Here is a 21353-nt window from a genome sequence, read left to right as displayed (position 1 = left end):
CGCTGTCCGTCGACTGAACACTTGTGAGGCGAGCGGCGCGCGGGCGCGACGATGATACGAAATGAGCGTAGTTGTCTTGCGCTTTAAGCGTAGTTGTCTCGTGCTGGAGGCGGTCTATATGCAAACGCTGGTACGTCACTTCGTACCGTGACGTCACTTCTTACCATGGATCCAGAACGAGCTGTATTTAGAGCTTGATTAAATAAATGATTCGTTTATAATGGGGAGGACGTCTTAAGCTATGAAACTTGCAGGACGTTTTAATGGTACAAAGACCTCTTATATACCAAAAGATCAAGGCAAATTTGGTTTCTCATGTCATGACCCCTTTAATTTTTATTTCAGTGCTTCTAACTCAGTGGCTGTAAGTGGGTTAGGAATAGGATTTTAAGTGATTTTGAAAAAATGGCAAAAAAAGAGAATTACATACCCCACCTTTAACTGTTTTAACAGAACCCTTATAATAACGAAATACATTCAACAGTCTGGCTACTTCACTTACTTAATTTATAACTTTACGAACTTTACGAATTTCTTCAAATCCTTTTCAAACTTAAAAGTGTACACAGAGAAATTAACAGAGGACATTTTACTTCACGTTAGCCCTTTTGTAGACTTTATCTTAAAGTAACTGCAAGATTCAATAAATAGCTTTTCTAATAAACATTTCACTTTTCAAACAGAAAATTATGACCTTTTTTTTCTTATCCTCTGTGGTGTGTATGCATGCGTTTCATGTTCAAATGTCCAGTCTCTCGTACCCCTTTTCCACCAAGGCAGAGCTGGTGCTGGTTCGGAGCCAGAGCCTAGTTTCAAATCGGTTCTTTGTTTTTCGACCACCAAAGCACCAGCTCCGAACCAGTAAAAGTGGTTCTTAAGTAGCACCAAAACATTGCTGGGCTCGAAGTAAGAACCGCTTGCGTCAGGGGCTGTGGGCGGGGTTACTGTGACCAACAAGACGAACAGAAACTTGTGACCGCCATTTTTTAAATAGCAGCTAATCGAGCTTATAGCGGCTCGATTGTAATCTCCGTCTATGCAAGTTACGGCGAGCTGCACGAACGCGTTGGATTCGCCGTGTTTGGATGCCGATGTAGGTTCGCAAAGCCATGAGCATCAATAGTAACGCAACGACCGCCATTGTTGATGTAAGGCTTGTTCGAGATGCATCGGAGCGGCGCGGACCGATCAGAGCTCCAGGAGTGTTTGGAGAGCATACTACTCCTTGTGCTTTTGGATCGCTTTCGCAGTGCTTTGATGTCATGCGGCGATCAGTCTGCAAGAAGCCGAACCATTTCGAACAAGCCTGGTGTGTTTTTGTTTGGCGCTGCCGCGCTAGCGTTGCTGGGCAACATGAGATGTATACAGTGACGTAAGATCTGGCTCTGTTGTGGCTCTCTAGCCTGTGGAAAGGCAAACCGGTTCTTAGAAGACCTGTCAGTAGAACCAACTCCGAACCGGCAATAGCTCTAGCTCTGAACCAGCACCTGGTTCTTGCTGGTGGAAAGGGGGTATCAGGAGCCTCAGACAGTCTCCCTGACCTAGTCATTGTCATGTTACCTGATGTTGGAGGCACTGGAACTTCCCTGAGGTGTGAACGGTTGCGTCGCAGCCATCCTCCCTCCGGGGTCTCCACCTCGTATGAGCGTGGTGTAGGTGCCGGACTAACAACAGTCCCTCTTGTGTGTGTGGGTTTGATCCACACGTGCTGTCCAGGCTGGAGAGGTGGTAAGGTTTGAGTACGGTGTCTCCGGTTGAGCGTTTGTTGCTGTTGCAGTTTCAAGACTGTGTCCTTTTCTCTGAGCCTTTCAAGATCGGGCCACTGTGGTTGTAACTGCTCCGATGAGACAGGGACTGGTGTTCTGATTCTCCTCCCCGTCAGTAGTTGTGCTGGGGAGCTCCTGTGCGCCAGTGGAGTGGCCCTGTAGGCCAGCAGAGCTTTGTGAAAATCTCCCTTTTTCATTAAAAGAGACTTCACAGATCTAACGACCCAAGTTCAGCCTCGCCATTGCTGCGGGGGTAACAGGGGCTGCTTGTCACATGGGCAAAGTCATAATCCCGTGCAAACTGAGCGAATTCATGACAGGAGAATTGCGGACCATTGTCCGTGACAAGCACTTCGGGGCATCCATATCTGGCAAACACAGCTTTAAGTCTTGCAATAGTCTGTTTTGCTGATGTGCTGCCAGGTAGGGAACATACTTCAATATAGCGAGAGAAGTAGTCTATCATGACTAAATAGTTCCGATTCTGCCATTGGCAAACATCCGCCACATCCTTTGGCTCTGGCATCTCCAGGATTGCATTTATTTTACCCGGATCTGCTCTGATGCCCTGAAAATTTATGACATGACCCAGGAAACGGATCTCTGTAAGGGCAAAATGGCATTTCTCATTCAGAGTGAGCCCAGCCTCTCTGAATTTCTGTAGCACCCTGTGCAGCCTGTCGTCATGCTCTGCCCTGTCTCTTACTATAACCAGGACATCATCAGCGTGACATAGGACTCCGTCAACGCCATCAATCAGTTGAGAATCCTCTTTTGGAAGTGTTCGGGTGCCGATGATATACCAAAAGGTAACCTTTTTGAAGTAGTAGCGGCGCTCTGGTGTGATGAACGTAGTCAACAGCATTGAGTCTTTGTGGAGTGGGACCTGCCAGAAGCCTGATGTCACGTCAAGCTTTGTGAAGACTCTGGCTCCTTCCAGCTTGGCCAGTGTCTCATCCACTGCCGGTAAGATGTGTCTCTCTCTGATGACGCTCTCGTTCAGACGGATTAAGTCTGCGCAAATACGAATTTTCCCTGACGTTTTCACTATAGGGACCATGCCCGCACACCATTCAGTCGGTTCTTCAACATGGGCTATGACCCCCTTCTTCTCCATCCGGTCTAGTTCCTCTTTGACTTTGGCCCAGAGAGGAATGGCCACACGTCGCGAGGCCGAGAGGGCATAGGGTGCCGCGTTGTCGCTCAGCTTAATTTTATACTCCCCCTTAAGGTTACCCAGCCCTTTAAATACTTCAGGGTAAGTTGAGCGGAAGTGTTTTTCTGCATCGTCAATGCTATTGACATGGGATCATCTGTAGTCTGCGGATAGCCGGGAGGCCCAATAAGGGTATGGTCAGGTCCTTCACAATGAACACCTCCTCCTCAATCTTTCTGTCCCCTCTCTGAATGAATGCATACACTTGCCCTTTTACATCCAGAGGTTGGTTGGCGGGGCCCAGCAGGGGTCTGCACGGCGCTGAGTGTCTCCCATATCTATCCTGTTTGAAATCTGTTTCTGCACAATATATTCCAAAACAATATACAGTAGTCAACATTTGAAGTGGATCAAAAATGTTATGAAAGGTTTTGATCCACTTTAAATGTTGACTACTGTATTTAACATTTAAACATGTAATAGTCACATTACGCTTACACAAAGAAACGGATGCTGAATAGTACAAAAAGTTAACAAATGTGATGATTTTGGTGTATATTGTTGTAAATGTGGGACAAGAGACGGTGAATTCTAATGATAAATCGCCAGAAATTAGATATATTAAATATAATTTACATGCTTTCAATGTGACAAACGAGGTTGAGATTTTTATTGACGATCTTTTAGTTGAACATCTCCAAAGAGACCTTGCGAGGAGAGTTCGCAAGGCTGAGAAGGAAGGAGCTTGCGAAGATCTTCCGCTAAGACTCCGCTTCCCCAGAATGGACTGATCCGTCGTGGCCAGCACAGTTAATATGTGATCAGACAAGTTGAAAGATTGAATAGGAAATTAATAAACATTGTGAAAAATGTAATGGCTGAAAATTAAATAGACGGCCCAGATGATGAAGTGTTTGATTTGCAGGACAAGCTAGAATTACTTAAAGCATAATTCAGGCTTGACCTGCAAAGTCAAGGGTCAGTGTTACAAGTATTATGTGTGTGATATCACAATACATCGGTTGTTAAGGCCCTATTCATTTTTGAAAGAAACTGTGAACATCTTTTGCTTCTGACAGAGAAAAACGTGAAAGGCACATATGGAGTCTCAACAACTTTTAATGGAATGACTTACCAAATAAGATTTTATGTGTGTGCTGCATAAAATAGGTTTGAAGAAGAAAAAAATATATTTGAATATGTGCTTTTTGCAAGCTTATGTTAGGACCAGTAGGAGTCCAACATTTTTACCTTATAAGGGAATGGCTGCACTATAACGAGAACAGTATAAAAAGCTTTGTGGGTTGTTTCTCAAGGCCGCAATTGGGGTGAAGACTTAAACGCCCAGTGCATCCGAATCCAGGAATGAGCTGGTTAAAGGACACCACCCTGAATCAACATAGCATCTTTAATCTACAGATAAGGGCAATATTTGATTGCAGCAGATTATGGGAATGTTTTAGAATGATTTAGAGGTTACAGTGGTATTGAAATACAACAATATGCATGACATAATAAATGGAAATTTGTATATTTTCAAAGAGAGAGAGAAAAAAAAAGTATGTCTCATGAGGCATTAAGATTTTTTTATCAGTATGAATTTTTTATTTAAAATGGGCTCTTTGGATGTTTGTGTTCTATTGTCTTTTAATACGAAGATGACATATTCATCATTTCTTCTTCCTCTGTGTTGATCTGCAAACTAACGGAAGATCATTTTCTGACCAGATGACAAGACAGTTCTGCAAATTCTGTTCAATAGATCATTTAGGGAGAATTCACAGATGAAAGAGCTTATATGCTTTATTTAATTATCAAAGCATTACAAATTCAACATCAGAAATAATAATATTAAAAAACATTAAACAAACTGTAAACATACGCAGTAATATTAAGGTTTATTGTGTCAGTAGTGTACAAATAACAATCCACTTTAAGATACACAGTATAACAATATTTAATGTGTTTATTATTTTTGACTCAACACAAAAGGCAACAATAAATGGCTTTAAAATGATTTGTTTTGTTGTTAAATTGCTACAGGTCTTCTTGAATTGTAGACCTTAATACCATTTTGCACAGATGAACGGGCATGTTTGGTCAGCAGGGCTCCAGTGGTCTGCTTCTCTCCACAGAGATCTCTGTTAAAGACACAACAATCAGTTGGGCGTTATATCTGTAAATATTCAAATGTTTTGAAAACTGCTGCAGTTGCCATAGGGCAGTTCAGCAGTTGCAATTTTTAAGAAATTTGCCAACATACACAGTAATTATTTTGATTGATATTGCATTGTATAGATGTTATAAAAATAAAAAAAGAGGCCGTATTATGCCCTTCTACAAATTATTATGCCCTTTCATGTATAAATATAAATAAAAAAAACATACATTTAAAAAAAATATTGATACATAATTTTTTTTTTTTTTTTACATATTTTACTATGTTGCAGCACCTCTCTTCCAAGTCTGTCAGTAACACTGTTTAGTTTGTGTTTCCATAAAGCCCCTCTGTCCAAAAACAGCAAGGTGCTCTGATTGGACCATTGCGTTGACTGGTCGACACCTTCGAGTGCTTTTCGGAAATATGACGCACCTTAATCTGACCATAATCGCGAGTTTTAACACACAACTAATGGAACTCAACCAGGCCTCGCTCTTTTATTTTGCATATGCCACAGGCAGGAATTTTTTTTAAATGAGGGATATCGTGACATGACTGTTCCCAAAAGAAAACTAATGACTAAAATCTTGGCATTTCAGGAAGTTCAAAATCAGTGCTTCACTGATATAGAGAATAACTCCATTTAGTGTGGCTCAGTGCTTTGTAACTTTGCAGACATTTTTCATGCTCAAACAGCAACTTTACATACTAAAAAAAAGAAAAAAAAAAAAGAAGCAGCAGCATAATAGGTCCTCTTTAAACCAATTTAACTGTCAAAATACACACTGTATGTAGGGTTCAATGTCGTCTTGTGTCCATTTTTCTCTCAGGCAGAAGAGTCTGTTGAATCGCTCCAGTGTGTCCTCAGGCAAATCTTCGACCCGCAGCAGCGAGATGGTCTCTGGTTTAGAGCTTCGATCTAATAGAGCTAAACCCTGAATGACAAAAAACATGAACATACTTCTTGAGAAATACTTAAGTTCTCAGTGGAGCATGTCACTGATGTTAGTCAATGTTTGTGTTAGGTGTTGTTGAGTTGACTAAAGTCCTCACCCGGAGCTGATCCAGTCTAGTGCTCATTCCTTCAGGAACGCTCTGCTGCCAAACCTCCTGGAACTCTGACAGGTTGAACTTCACAGCATTTTGCAGGAGCAGCTGAGCTGTGGCCCTACATACTTTGTCCTCATCCAGTGCAAACATCACCTGACCATCTAATGGAAACAAAATAAAAAAATAAGGGGTCCTTCCATTCATTAATTGTTAATCAAATTAAAATATACTGACCTTCACTTGTGTAGCATCTTCCATAACAGTTGAGACAGTGTTCTATCATGGCTCTGTTCACAAATAAAAAACATTAAAGTTTTTTCAGATTCAAAGGAAGAATCTGATCTGCTTTTCTCTAGTCACACTTTTCTAATCTTTCCTATTTACTCACTTTGGCTCAAGGGATCCCAGCTCTTCCAGACAAACAGTGAGAGGAACTTTGTTGAAAGACCAAGACTCTGAGTCCACCAGCTGGGTCACATGACCCAGGAGCTTAATCTCATAATCAAAATCCAGGATCCTCCAAAATCCTACAAACACAGGTCTATCAGTTCACTTCACCTATGGGCTTATGAATTAATATAGAGATCACTTTAACATTTACACAATGATAAAGCATCCAATATATTATTAAGAAATAAATTGAAACATTTGCCAATTTAGTTTTTAAAATAAAAAATTGAAAATGAACAAATTGGGATAAGATGACCCCCTACTTAGGGCAAGAAGTTGCCAGAAGCTATACAACTTTTAAGTACATCTCAAAACATTTCTAATCATTTCACTTAATAGTGTTTAAAGTGTTATAATGTAAAATACAATTAACTTAATTCTGATCCATTTTTAAGAGAGAAAGACAACTTTTAATCTGACCAAAAACTGTTTCAGCTCACCGTCAATTTCACAAGCGTGAACATTTTGAAGATGTGTCTCAATTTCTTCTCTACTTGCTTGGATTCTCTCAAGAAGGTCATCTATAGTATACTGACAGATTAAATAAATACAACATTTTTATTTTGGGCACAATAGATTATCTTAATTCTACAAAGTTTTTAAAAGTACACACAGTGTAAATGGATTAGTAACTCATCTTAACACACCTAAATTTAGCTTATACCATGGTCGGTCTGAATACTCGATTCTGATTGGCTGGAAGGTGTGCATTAAAACCGCTTATTGCACAGGTAGTTCAAGTCACTTGAATCACTGTTCTATATGAATGGTAAATGGACAGCATTTATATAGCGCTTTCACAGACCCAATGGCCACCAAAGCGCTTTACATGTTGCCTCACATTCACCCATTCATACACTGCACTGATTAATGCACTGTTTTCATTGAAGCACACACACACACGCACAGATATTGGAGACCCCGCAGCACACAGAACTATTCAGAAGCAAAGAAACTTCACTTGTCAACGCTGCCCCGCGACTTTTATTAAATTAGCTTCTCTACTGAATCGATACATAATATTTAACAGCAACAAAGGGGTTACACCGCTGATTATTTAAACAGCTTCATTGTTAGTAGAGATGCTACGCACACACACAGGTAATTCCAGAGGTGTCAAGTAACGAAGTACAAATACTTCGTTACATTACTTAAGTAGAAAATTTGGGTATCTATACTTTACTGAGTAATTATTTTTCAGCCGACTTTTTACTTCTACTCCTTACATTTTCACGCAATTATCTGTACTTTCTACTCCTTACATTTTAAAAATAGCCTCGTTACTCCTATTTCATTTCTGCTTGTTTTAGATCTGAGTCCCTGCCTCCTGAACACACATCACTAAACTGATTGGCTTTGTGTTTTCTTTCTAACTTGTGAGAGGCTGTCCGTGCGGCGCGCTGTAGTTACATTTGGTTGTGCAAAGCGGCAAAACTCCTCCGAAGGAAACCTACTGTAAATGCGGTAAGCGAGGGAGAAATGATGAATCAACAGTTTTGTGCTCAAGAATACGGGGCAAATCGCGTCAAATATTGCTTTGGGGACAGCCGTTTTTACAATATTGCCTACTGTATGACAATCGCGGGATAAGTGGCAAACATAATCGTTAGTGTGTGTGTGCGTGCGCGCGTGTGTGTGTGAGAAAGAGGAGAGAGAGTGTGTGTGAGAGAGAGAGAGAGAGAGAGAGAGAGAGAGAGAGAGAGAGAGAGAGTGTGTGTGTGTGTGTGAGAGAGAGAGAGAGGAGAGAGAGTGTGTGTGTGAGAGAGAGAAGAGAGAAAGTGTGGAGAGAGAGAAGGTGTGTGTGTGTGGGAGAGAGTGAGAGAGTGCGCGTGTGTGTGTGTGTGTGTGTGTGTGTGTGTGTGAGAGAGAGAGAGAGGAGAGAGAGAGTGTGTGTGTGAGAGAGAGAGAGAGAGGAGAGAGAGAGAGAGTGTGTGTGTGTGTGTGTGTGTGTGCGCGCAACCATTATAGTGTCAAAATATCCCCACAAAGATGGCAATATCCGAAATCCTTATATGCAGCTGAAACAGGTAGCCTAGTGCCTCACAAGTTTTTCAACATTTACATTTTAATATATATAACATTATAGTCATTATGGCCTTAGAATATTTTTTTTTTGGGATGCACTATAGGCCCCTTTGGCGCGGTCTAAGTTTTTGTCCTTAATGGCATTTTTTGCCTTGCATTACTTTTACTTTTATACTTTAAGTAGTTTTAAAATCCAGTACTTTTACACTTTTACTTGAGTAAAAAGCTTGAGTTGATACTTCAACTTTTACAAAAGTCATTTTAAACCCTAGTATCTGTACTTCTACTTGAGTAATGAATGTGAATACTTTTGACACCTCTGGGTAATTCACACACCCATCACACATAAAAGCTATAATTCATTCATCCAGATAAATGTAATATTACGCACTACCATATCTATGAGTCTGATTCAAAGCAGGCAGAATGCTAGAGCATCGTAACTGATGAAAATGACTTAAAAAAACAACAGCTTTAACTTTTCAGTGCTAGCAAATGACCATGGTATAGGCTGGATAATGCACGAATAGCTGTGCATTTAATGATTTGAACGCACTCCACGTGACGTGGTGTGATTCTTTGCCTCCCGTGTCGTACATTAATTAAAATTGTATAATGCACAGCTAGCCATGGTTTATCCTTTATATATTTATATATATTGTGAGTACGGGCTGCTAACTCTGACTCCTGGTGTACCTTCTCTCCTGGCGCCTCCTCCTGCATGCCCACCGCTGGACCATCATATGGATTCTCCATGAGAAGTTTCTTCAGTTTCTTCAACCTTGGTCTCTGCTTTCTCAGCTCCCAATAACTATTTGTAAGACCCCAAATCTGAAAAATAACAACATATCTGTCAATGCACACAATCAGCACTACACTTTCCATAATCACCTACTATAAAGAATAAAATCACATCTGCACAAACACCTTTTCCAGTCAGTCACCTGTGCATGCACGAGTTGAGATGTTGAGCTGTCTGGAAGCTGATCTGGCGTTTTACATCCTGGGACAAATAGGAGCAGATTTGACGTGTCCGCAATTTTCAAGTCGTATGTCTTTTCTTCAGTGCACAGAACAGCATGCTCGTCTTTGTCACCTCTGATTATAAGACTAATGAGAAACATAAACAGACATACATCATTCAGGACAGATAAACATTAACAACCCTTGTGAAAAGAAGTGCACTTAATTGAATTAAATGTGCATTTGTAGTGTACTACAAATCTTAAATGTATATTTGTAAAAAATAAAATAAAATAAATATTTGCAGATAATATAAATATGAATGAAATAAAAGGTAATTTAATTGTACTTACTGTAAAGAGAGTTGCCTACATTTTCATGACTTATGACTATTTATTTTAACACACATTAGTACACTTACTTGTGTGTGTGTGTGTGTGTGTGTGTGTTTGTTTATATATAAACGTATATATGAAGACTTCAGATGCAAAAGCCTCTAAGTGCCATCTGAAATTATATTCTAGAATGATAATTTTTTATCAAGCTTGTGTGTTTATGTTCAGTTATTTCACTTTAATGGCAATGAAAATTACCTATCAATTGTCATTTAAGTGAAATTACTGAACTTAAATAGAAAGAAGAAAAATTCAGATGGCACTTAGAGGCTTTTGCATCTCAAGTATATATATATATTTAAATAACATGCTAATTAATTGGCACATACTTTTAAATTCCGTAATAGTTAAGTTACTAAGTATGCTGAAGTTACTCCTTTTCCAGAAGGGATTGCAGACATGCAATACTAATTTATGTTAAAAACGTCATCGTTTGATTAAAATAATACTGAGATGGTAAGTTGATATTAAAACGAAGCACTATTCACCTTTTGCCACCTTCGATGTGTTTGCAAAGTGTATCATCCAGCTCCAGGAGACAGTAATCGCCCGACGACACATTATCTCCAAAAGAGAGACAGTAAGTGATGGGCTGCAGGTCTTCTTCTTTTACTTTAGCTATTTGTAATGTGGCTTTAACCTCTTCTAATGTCCTCATGTTGTCAGAATTGTTTTTTCCAGGCCGACTGAACACAACATAAACACTTGTGCTGCACGCAGCTCAACTTTCCCGCAATATTTTAACCGGAAGAGAAGGTTCCGGTTGATTGACAATATCACGAGCCAATGAGCGTTTTCGGGCGGGCGCGTAATAGTGTGTAAACGTCACTTGTCCATTAGATGGCGCTAAATAACACGATTTTATTTAAATGTGTTCTTTCATTTTGTTTCAGTTGTGATGCTCAAAAGAAAAACCATGTGCACTGCAATTGAACACTATGGATTATTAGTGTTCAGTCCCCAATATATATTTTCTGTTTACTTCACACATCATGTACCATATTTCATTGCTCTTCATTGACACTTTGTTGTGGTGGACATGAAACAACATCTGTGGACTGATTTGTAGTTTTAGATAGATAGATAGATAGATAGAGAGATAGATAGATTTATGTTAAACTTACTGTTTTCATATTTTTTAAACGTAATAATATATATATATATATATATATATATATTTTTTTTAAATATAAATAATTATAGATTTTTAGATTTTAGCATTGAAAGTCTAGGTCTGGGATTAATAAAACAATAATATATATATAGACTAATAATGCATAATAAAAATATTTTTATTTGTTTTACATTTTTAAATAGTTTATTTGACTTTTTATTGTTATCTGATATGATTGTTATATGACTATTTCAAATATTTTTTTATGCAAATTACTCTAAATTACCATTGTGTATAGAATAAAAAGACGTTTGAAAAACAGCAAAAATCAATGAAGGCATATGGCAAAAAAATCGAATATTTAAAATGTAGTTTAATTTAAAAAAATATATATATAAGAAGTTCAAGCTCATATGTTAAAAAAGTTACATTCACATCGATTGTGCTTTGTAATCTTCGATTAAAACAGGTCTTGATTTTTTGGGGAGTCTTATACTGGTGAGTATTATTTTTTTTTTTTAAGTGATGGGCCCCAGGCTCCGCCCCTCATGGTTACTCCCCCTATGAGGACGGTCAAGTTGACTGAGACTCGCCCTGCAACATGGGCAGTAACGTGCTTTCACTGCAGAATAGTAAACAATCCACAATGGAATGAAGAAAATTAATCGGCCGGAGTCTGTCTTCACAAATAATCTGCTGTTTGATGCTTCGGTGGGATTTATTGCAAAGCTTTGCGGTTCATGCATGTAAACGCATGTGATGGCTGAGGGCACTTGATGGCACACAAAAGACACAAGTTATTTCGACTAGGTTTCAGCTGTTATCAACTGAACAGTGATGCTCTTTCAGTGACATCGCTGGTATTCCTCTGCAAACATAATATCGGATCTGTTTGAAGTCTCTGCATCGGTATTAATAAGGTAAACAATCTTTTCTCCATATCGCGTGTTTGTTTTGACGTTCTCACATTATGGAGTCTGATTGAAATCTTTCGTATGGCGTGTTACATAAACATTAACTGTGTTGTTTTCGCTCATTTCATTCTGGACAGTTCGTCTACCTCAAATATTAAAGCTGTCATAATCATCAAGCCTCTCCCAATTAATCTGCTATATGAGAGGCGTGTCAGTATACCCAATACAAATTTAAACACGATGTGCATGTCAATTCGTTTCACGAGAAGCGTATTTCTCCTCTAAACGTTGATTTGTCACATTCACGAGTATGATTTCATATTCAGCGCGGGTGTCAGAGATGGACGGCATTGGGAACAGCACACAGAAGAGGGCTGCTGAGCTGGAGCGCATGGCCGAAGTCCTCGTTACAGGAGAACAGTTACGGTAGGTGTGGCTTGACACCCCAATTACACCGACGCTACGCATCAAAAACTAGAACGATCCCGATCAATAAAACGGCAAGCGAGCGACGTCGTTAGTGTGTCGCGTCGCTATCTCTTCTAATTTGCCACTGTGGCTATTTGAAGTCACCATGAAATAAAAATGAACAAATTTTTTTTTTATGGAATATTGCAGGATTATTTATTATAAATGATTTATCCGTTACATCATTATTTTATTATTTTAAATTTACTCCCCTTTCCCCTCCCACTTGCAGCAACATCTCTTCTCTGATGACGTGTTTAGTGGCGCGAGGGCGGGACAATCTGTCACTCTCATGAGATCACAGCAATAGAAAACAAAAATCGATGGACAAAATCAAGTCCCGCCTCACATTTTTTCTCTCTTGTTTTTAGAAGTAGTTTTACTCATGGTAGCTACGTTTACACGACAAGGTATTCTTCCTTTTCATTTTTCACTTACAGATGACACTATCGTCAAAACGACCCCGTTCACACGGATCCCTGAAAACTAATTAAAACTCTGTATTAATCATGCCAGGGCAGTAGTTGGCGATGTCACTTTGTAAAGAAACACTTTTGCAAACACCATTTGCACAAATTCACATTTTTGTAGTTTACACAGAGACGATAATGGTATCGTTTTCAAAAGTTTGTGTTTCAGGGCCCAAAAACACAGTTGTTGTGTAAATGAATGACCAAAATGCATACAAAATTTCATTTTTTTTAATGTCGAAAATGGTGTAGTGTAAACGGCCCCTCAGTTATACAGTACGTCACACAATAGGGAAGAAAAGACTCGCAAATTCGACTTTATGCCAACTTTAAACAATGAATTCAGATTAGTGTGTACACACCATACATGTGCACACTTGGATCTTTTATTACACATTTTGGATGCAAATTTGGTTGGTTTATACATTAAGACCTGCATTTGGTACACCCATTTGTCATTACACAATTTTCCATTTTAAAAAGGTGATCTTTAAAGTTGGAATTAAATTCACCTTATCTATTTTGTAAATGCATGTTATGGATCTTTTTTGTTTTTCATTTTACTTTTCTTTTTTTTTGACCACATTATCTCTACTAATTTGATCTTCCAGTGAAACAAACTAAATTTGCCTGATGTATGTCAGACTTTTATATATCGGACTCCAATCTTTTAATTCAAAAACCATTCAGAGTGTGGAGTTTTCAAGGAGAAGTTGGTGTCCACCCTTTTATTACTGTATCTTATAATTTGTTTGGGTTTGTCCATAGGGGAAAACCTGGGGCCGGTTGCACGGCTAAGTCTAACCCTACAACTTAGTCATCACATTTTTTTTTTTCATTAAGACTGTTCACAACTGTTCCAAGTCAGACTCAGTTGTATAAAAACGTAAACGTAGATTGGTCTGATTTGTTACTAGAAAGTAAGACTGACTGCCCCTTGAATCAACGCTTTAGTTGGTCATACCAATACTTAAGACACAGTCATAACATAAGAGATATGTTCATGCAACTGGCCCCTGATCTATCTGCTGGAGTTAGTTTTTGTAATTTTTTGTAATGTGACTGATTTGAGAACACAGCTATGTTTGAGTCTCTGTCCTTTCCCAGACACCTGCTCTGTTCACAGTGTACTGTGACAGTGATAGTGAACGGTGTTTAGTCAATACATCTGATTCATGATTGCTGAATCATAGTACAGGACACCATAGTTTTTTTCAGTGGTACACTATCTAGCAACCTTAAAACGTATTATTTACAAGCTCAGCTGTTTTATTGGGTTCTAGTGAACAGGATCTCATATGCAACGTGCTGAATGTGGTTTCAGGTGCATATAATAATAATGTTATTGGATCTCTAACAGACTCCCTGGAGGTAACAACATCATTTGGTGGGCTAGAGAAATATTTTATTTCCCAGTTGTGTGGGAATATCAGTACCAAGGGAATGGTCATGTTATTGTAGGTCACAGTGAACCAGTTTTATCTGCCGATTGCTGGTATCACTTCCATTTTGCTATGTACAGCTGACTCAGGTTTGTATAATCAGTAATCAGGCAGTGACAGCAAACCCACATTTTACCCTGTCCCAGCTCAGGTGGACCTGATATCAGGTATCGGGACATCGGGTTAACTCTAGGTTTGCTTTTGGTAGCCAGAACAGAGTTTAGTCACAAAGTTTAAAGCGCCCATCAGGCAGTATGCAAGTACAGCTCCTATCTCTTCGAATGGGCAAAACAAATTGAAATCACTTTCTTAAATTTTGTTATTAAATGCTCAAATCATGAAAAAAATTTTTTTTTCCAGGCTGTACTTGCCAATGCGCATGTTCAGTCATAAGCGCGCATCTCAGAACAGTGACTGTTCTCATTCACTAACTGCAGTGATGCAATGACTTGTATTTAGATGGCGGGAGTTATTCCGCCTTAGTTGCACTTTCTCTCATTAATAGTAATAGACTTTATGTGCTAGAGAAACAAGCACGCAGCCATCTTCAGAATTTTGAACTTACGGTTTGCAGTAGCTCTGTATATTTCTATGGTATCGCTGTAATCGCTAAGTTATTCGCTGGTGAAGTGGATTTTCTTATTGTAGAGTTAACGAAAGTTATCATGAGCATTGTAATATTTTAAGCATAGATTTTAAAACGAGTGGTGCATTGATAAACCCGTAAGATCTTACCTTCATGCTGTGGATTTACAAACCGGAATACCGAACACAATGAGCGCAGCGCTGAAAAGAGGCGGGGCTACATAAGGACACACCGTCTTTGCATACCTAAAGTCTTTGGTTTAGTCCAGGTAACGGACAGGTTTTAAATAAACAGCAAGGGGTTGCTGTTTATTATTATTAAAATAAATAAAATAAATATTATATTTTTTGTTTTATTTTTTTTAAATATTTAAATATTTAATTAAATGGGCTAAAGCCAATTCTTGTATAGTAACATTGTCCAACAGTGGATAAAGTTTCTCACTCTCACACATCAATACAGGATTATTATTACAGTCTTTTCAATTTAATTTTCATTCGTTTTCACTGTCATCTTTTGCTTTAGTTTAGTGGAGTCTTCAAGTTCCTGTCGATGTCTTTTATTTTATTTTAGGGCTACCAAATAATAATCTAATTTAATTTAAAATATATTTAATTGTATCATTTAAAGATGCTTAACAGCTTTACATTTCTCAGCATAATCTACTGTTACTACTATCTAGTGGTATTTTCATATTTATTGCAGATTGGGTGTAAGAATTTCAAGTTTTATATTACATCACGTGTCAAAAACTAAAAATAATTTGTGAGCACTTTTATTTTATTTTAGTTAGCATTGGAGTCATAAATGATTTTTGTTTAGATTCCATGATCCCAAGTCATGCTAGTTCAGTTTTATTTTTATTTGTATTTGTATTTTCATTAATGATAGCAGTAGCACTGCATCCAAAAATAAGAACTAGATGCGTAACATGAAATGATCTATAACTGATCATTAATTCGGACTATTAGTTCATTAGTTCTATATGACTGCAAACCATATAAACATTAATTTGCCTAATTTTAGACGCCAACCACTTGCCATTGGAAAACACTAATCGTAGCTGACATTTCACTCAGGCTATTATGGTAATGTTCTATCACGTGTCTCAAATTGCTCTGTTGTTCGTGTCAGAAAGTGCCAAAGTGCACTTTAATAGTATGACCTACTGGCTGCACACTGCTGTGGTCATGTGAGTCTTTGTTAAAGGGTGTTCAGTTACTTGTCAACCCCATGCCGTTGTGTCAACTGCTGTATGACTGCTTGTTGCTGATAATATAATTCAGAATATGTAGCTATCAGTGTTAGAACAAGATATGATGGAAACTTCTATTGGCACTTATGGAGTTCATAACCTACTGTAACTTTACTGTAGTTTTTTCTTTTGGTTGTAAACAAGCTAAAATGTGTGTTCCAGCACCTCTTAAAAAGATAGTTCACCCACAAATTAAAATTCCCTTGTTATTTACAGACCTTCATGTTGTTTCAAACCTGTAGGTCTTTTGCAAAACTCAAAAAAATATATATTTTGAATGTTACAACTGTTTTTGTCCATGCAATGAAAGTCAACAACATGGACCCCATTGACTTTCATTGTTCATTGTCATTAGCAGAATATCCTCTTTTGTATGCTCAGATGTCATAAATTCTGTAATCTAACACAGAGGATTAAGTGAAAGGTGCAATAAAGCTATTGCATAAGATCAAATTGCATAATAATAATGACATAATAATGATTACAATTTAGTCATGATAATAACTGTTAAAGACACCAAAAGCCACATGTGGGCACTTGAATTTCGATGAAACTCTCATAGGTTAGTCTAATTACATTACACATTTGAGTTTAGGTGAACTGGATTATAAATCTCAATGTTATAATTGTTTTATTCTATGTCAACCATCTGTTCTATAAAACTTTTGTACTTTTAAAGACAAATCAGGAAGTTATTTTAGGCTGAATCTTCATGAATTGACCCAGGAAAGATATAGCTGTGTAAATGTAGGTATGGAGGTCATTTTGTAAAAAAGTGTGTCGTGATGTTACAGGTTTTTGTGTTGCAGGTTATTTAATGCTGGTTGCTGAATGGAGAATTCACACCGAAACAGATGGAAAGATGACTCTTGGTCTGATTTATTCTTTGTTTTCCAGGCTGCGACTCCATGAGAGTAAGGTGATTAAGGACAGAAGGCATCATCTCCGCACCTATCCGAACTGCTTTGTAGCTAAGGAGATTCTTGATTGGCTAATTGAGCACAAAGAAGCCTCTGACAGAGATACTGCCATCACGATCATGCAGAAACTTTTTGACCAGAGCATCATTCACCATGGTGGGTTTGTCCAACACAGACTTGAATTCCTATATTTATATTCTACAATATTAACGGTAACGTTAACCCAAAATGTAACATTCTGTCATTAATTACTAGGGCTGGGATGATACACCTATCTTCTGATTCGATACTAATTAAGAGATATGACGCCACATAATACTCACCGATACTATTGACCTCTCTGGCCTCAACACTAAGGATTTTTTCGACCAGGCCATGCCAAAAAAAAATTCTAGGCCCACCACAAAAAGTAATAAATAAATAAAATAAAATAAAACAGACCTAGTTATTGTCTTTTTCTATATTCTTATGTTGTTTTTGACCCATAACCTTATTAAATATGGTTGTGACACCAAAAATGACTAGCCTAACCTTTAATATTGTTAAAGACAAGTAAACTGTCAGTAATAAAATAAGAACAAATAATCTAATTGCGAGCAATAGCACAAATTCAATAGAACAAACATATACGTAAAATAACCAAAGATTTTCATGTTTTCAGGGAAGTCTAACAGTAATTTTCAAGTAGAGAAAATGAATAATCAAATGTAAAATGCAATGCGTAGTCTTCATTTTATAAATGAAATAAAGATTAATTCTTATTAAAGTTACGTACCGTTTACGTTCACAAGATATAACATATGTTTACTAGGATACCCCCGTAATTATGTGTGAATATGTCCTTTCAAGCGCAAGAAGACGTGAAAGACCGTTCAATTTAACATTTGTACGCTGTCTGGGGGGCACGCGTTTTGGATGTGTGCGCACACAAAACTTCTCACACTATTGAATTGAGTTTTCCTTCGCGTCTTATTGCGCTTGAATATTTAAATTGGCAAGGCTTAAAAACATTTGCAAGTGATAAACTTTCGGGATTTTCGGGATATTGTCAAGCCATGCCCTCTGCTAAAATAAAAGAGGTACATTTCATCTGCCTATAACCAAGGACTAAAATAAAGCAATTTAAAATGAATTAATTTTGATTCTGGGAAGAAAAGAAAAATTGCAATAGTTTGTTGAATCGATTTTTTTCCCTCCAGCCCTATTAATTACTCATGTTGTTCCAAACCTGTGTGAAGATTTATCCTGGTTAATTTTATAATGAAAGTAACTGGGGACTGGGGCCATCAAAAAAAAGCTCCATAAAAGTGGTCCATAAGAATTGTGTGCTAAACTATAAGTGATCTGAAGCCATTTTCTTCACATCAAATGTTGTCAATGTACCCTTTTTTATTCTTTTGACTTGTGCAGTACATTTTGGAAGGTCAATGAATAACAGCTTAAATTTCAGTCATTTTGACACGAATCAAATGGACCAATTTTGTTATACTTTTAGGGTGATTGTTTTTGTAATTTCGGAGCTTGACAGGCCCCATTCACTTTCATTATATGGAAAAGAGCGGCCTAGATACTCTTCAGAACTTCACCTTTTTTCATGGAAGAAAATAGTCATGCAGGTTTGGAACAACATGAGGTCGAGTAAATGATGACAGAATTGACCCCTTGATTATTTCATGTGCAAAAGTACAACAAAACATGATCTCAACTGTTACACTGTCAAGGAAACCAAACTGATCTTTAGACCGTGACTTGTGCTTGTAGCAGTGTCTTTGTTAATTTGTTAACTTTTTCAGCTGCACTTAACTGACAACAAACCTGTTTTGAATTTGTTTGTCCTCACAGTTTGTGATGAACACAAGGAGTTCAAAGATATGAAGCTGTTCTACCGTTTCAGGAAGGATGACGGAACCTTTCCACTGGACAGTCAAGCCAAAGTTTTTATGAGAGGTCAACGGATATATGAGAAGTAAGCGCTTTTATACACCATTTCAATTCTCAGAGGTTATTGAATTATTCATATTTTACTATTTGTTTTGATACCCACTTGTTAAATTTTGACATTATCATGTTTTTCATCTTCTTCTAATCCATTATTGAGGTCCAAGCAAGGTAGTTTTCTCTCTATTGAGTTGCACCACTAAAACAGGATGTGAAAGTGTTGTTTTTCATGTGTGACACAAGTCTGTACATATTGATTTTGAACATATGGGGCCCGTCCGGTAAATCAACAGTGTCCATAGTAACACAGATTTCAAGCTGATCGAACATGCTGTGTTCCAGCCGGATACGTTTAGAAGTAGCTGCTCTACCTGCAAGTTGTTGCTTGTTAGTGTAGCTCAGAACAAAACCACGCTATCTATAAATCATAATTTCAATTATTAGTTTTATTCTTGCCCCCGAACTTCAATGTTCATGTCTTCAATATTCAAAAAAACAAAAACATTTTAATAATTCTAGGCATGTTGTGTATGTTATACACTGTTGTGCACGACTCAACAATTAAACAGTTCCATCTTTTAATTATAATAATTTAGAAAGTAGCATATGACATGCTGTAGGATAAATAAGTAGTGTAGTATTTCTGTAATTAATAAGCAATGTAGTAATTAGTAACATATTTAAAGTGTCTCTATTATGCTATTTTATTATTCCTATTTTTGTTTTGGAGGTCTACTACAATAGGTTTACATGCATTTAAATGGAAGGTCAAAATACACTTTAATTTTCTCATAATTAACATTTACTGCAAACATTTTTTTTTTTAGTATTTTGTCTTGTTACCAGTCTAAATATCTAAAAACTCTTAAATCAAGATGTTTTTACTAGATAAGTAAAATGGCATAAGATGTTGTGTTTTCTATAAAAAAAAGTGTTTTTATGCTTAAAACAAGCTAAATTATCTGCCAATGGGGTAAGAAAAATAATCTTAATTCAACCTGAAACAAGATTTTTTCTATTTATCTTTTCTGCTTGTTTTTTTTCTCTTTTTTTTCCAGAAAACACGACATAATAATTGATGCCATTTTACTTGTTAACTAATTTACTTCTTAAATTAGGTATTTTTTTTAGATATTTGGGCTGGAAACAAGACAAAAATACTGAGTAAGAAGAAAAGCTTCTTCTTTTTTTTTTTTTGCAGTGTTGCAGCTTTACCTCTTTTCTTACATTGTCTGAAATGGTTCAATAAAGGATTCAGTCTCTCAAAACCCCTCCTACTCCCAGAGCCTACTCTGCTCTGATTGGTCAGATGGCCCAGTCTATTGTAATTGGTCTACCGCTTACAGCGCGTGTCGGAAACGAAACGCATGTTACCTTATCCGAATTTCAGCTCCGGATCTTCCTCAGCACTTGTATACACAGTAATACAAACAGTAACAATGACATCGATTTTATGGTATCAATTCGAGCCATAAATTGGCTATGATTGGATTGTGAAATAATACCTAGATTTTTTTAATTGACACAAATGTCATAACTTTGATATTTTTATTTAACCCTAACCTTTGCCCTGTAAAATAGCTTCTGTTTAAGCTCTATTGAAGGTCTCTTTGAAAAACTTTTTGGTAGCATTCAATTTTAGTGCAATGTTCTCAGTGAAATGTTCGTAGCAAGGTAAATCTGACCCAAAAAGGGTTAACCCATCTTGCAATAGCAGCTTGTGTTTGCTCTGCGATCATGACCTGGATGAGTTTGATGTTACAGCGTGCTGAGCTGCATCGGAGACGTTACTCTGCGGGCCGCCCTGCTCTTGCATAACAGGAAGATGAAGTCCAGCGGGAGACATCTGTCACACAAACCATCAGTGTGCTTTTATGTAATCACCATGGACACATTTGAGCTTGTGGTCAGTATTTGCAGACTTTGCTCTTAGGGAAGCTTGTTTGGTTTGCTTCCCATTATCGCCGAAGAGCTCAGTCTGCTGATGGAGCATAAAAATTAAATGTTTTTGAGAGTAAACGGTACTCTCTCTGACTAGGTTCAAGAACTACATAAGAAAATGGCCAGGAATGTTTTGTGATCTGTCTCTAAGCAACCGTGATTAGCCTTTGTCAACGACCTTGGTATTTTGTTATGCCTTCCGGTTGTTGAGATTTTAAAAAGGGTTGTTTGTCAGTGTTCTCAGTATAAACTGTGGGGTTGGGTTACTAAAACCAAATGTAAAAAGAGGAGTATGGCCCCTTAAATAGCTTGAAGAACTTCCTGCTTCAGTGTTGTTTT

General features: G+C 37.6%; 2 protein-coding genes across 3 annotated transcripts in view; one reads left to right on the top strand and one right to left on the bottom strand.

Annotated features, from left to right (window-relative positions):
- Positions 1-4707: 4707 nt before the first annotated feature.
- Positions 4708-10751, bottom strand: dscc1 (DNA replication and sister chromatid cohesion 1). The gene is made up of 9 exons (XM_079626063.1): positions 10455-10751; positions 9553-9718; positions 9305-9439; positions 7024-7114; positions 6522-6660; positions 6368-6420; positions 6137-6294; positions 5870-6018; positions 4708-5063 (listed from the first exon to the last, which is right to left on the bottom strand). Exons 1-9 carry the CDS (start codon positions 10622-10624, stop codon positions 4952-4954), a joined length of 1173 nt encoding a protein of 390 aa, XP_079482189.1. The 5' UTR covers positions 10625-10751; the 3' UTR covers positions 4708-4951.
- An 894-nt stretch (positions 10752-11645) lies between these two features.
- deptor (DEP domain containing MTOR-interacting protein) overlaps positions 11646-21353 on the top strand; it is a gene marked incomplete at its 5' end in the record, with an annotated part of 29752 nt that continues 20044 nt past the window's right edge. The window contains 4 exons of one of the 2 annotated variants that reach the window (XM_079625947.1): positions 11646-12000; positions 12321-12420; positions 17113-17291; positions 18978-19101. In XM_079625947.1, the coding sequence (XP_079482073.1) occupies positions 12335-12420; positions 17113-17291; positions 18978-19101 (389 nt within the window). Of the gene's footprint in view, positions 12001-12304; positions 12421-17112; positions 17292-18977; positions 19102-21353 lie in introns of those variants that run through there. The other variant, XM_079625946.1, reaches the window with a different exon arrangement.

This window comes from Phoxinus phoxinus, assembly GCF_949152265.1.
Source record: "Phoxinus phoxinus genome assembly, chromosome: 10".
NCBI lineage: Eukaryota > Metazoa > Chordata > Actinopteri > Cypriniformes > Leuciscidae > Phoxinus > Phoxinus phoxinus.
This window is presented reverse-complemented; position numbering and strand designations above follow the sequence as displayed.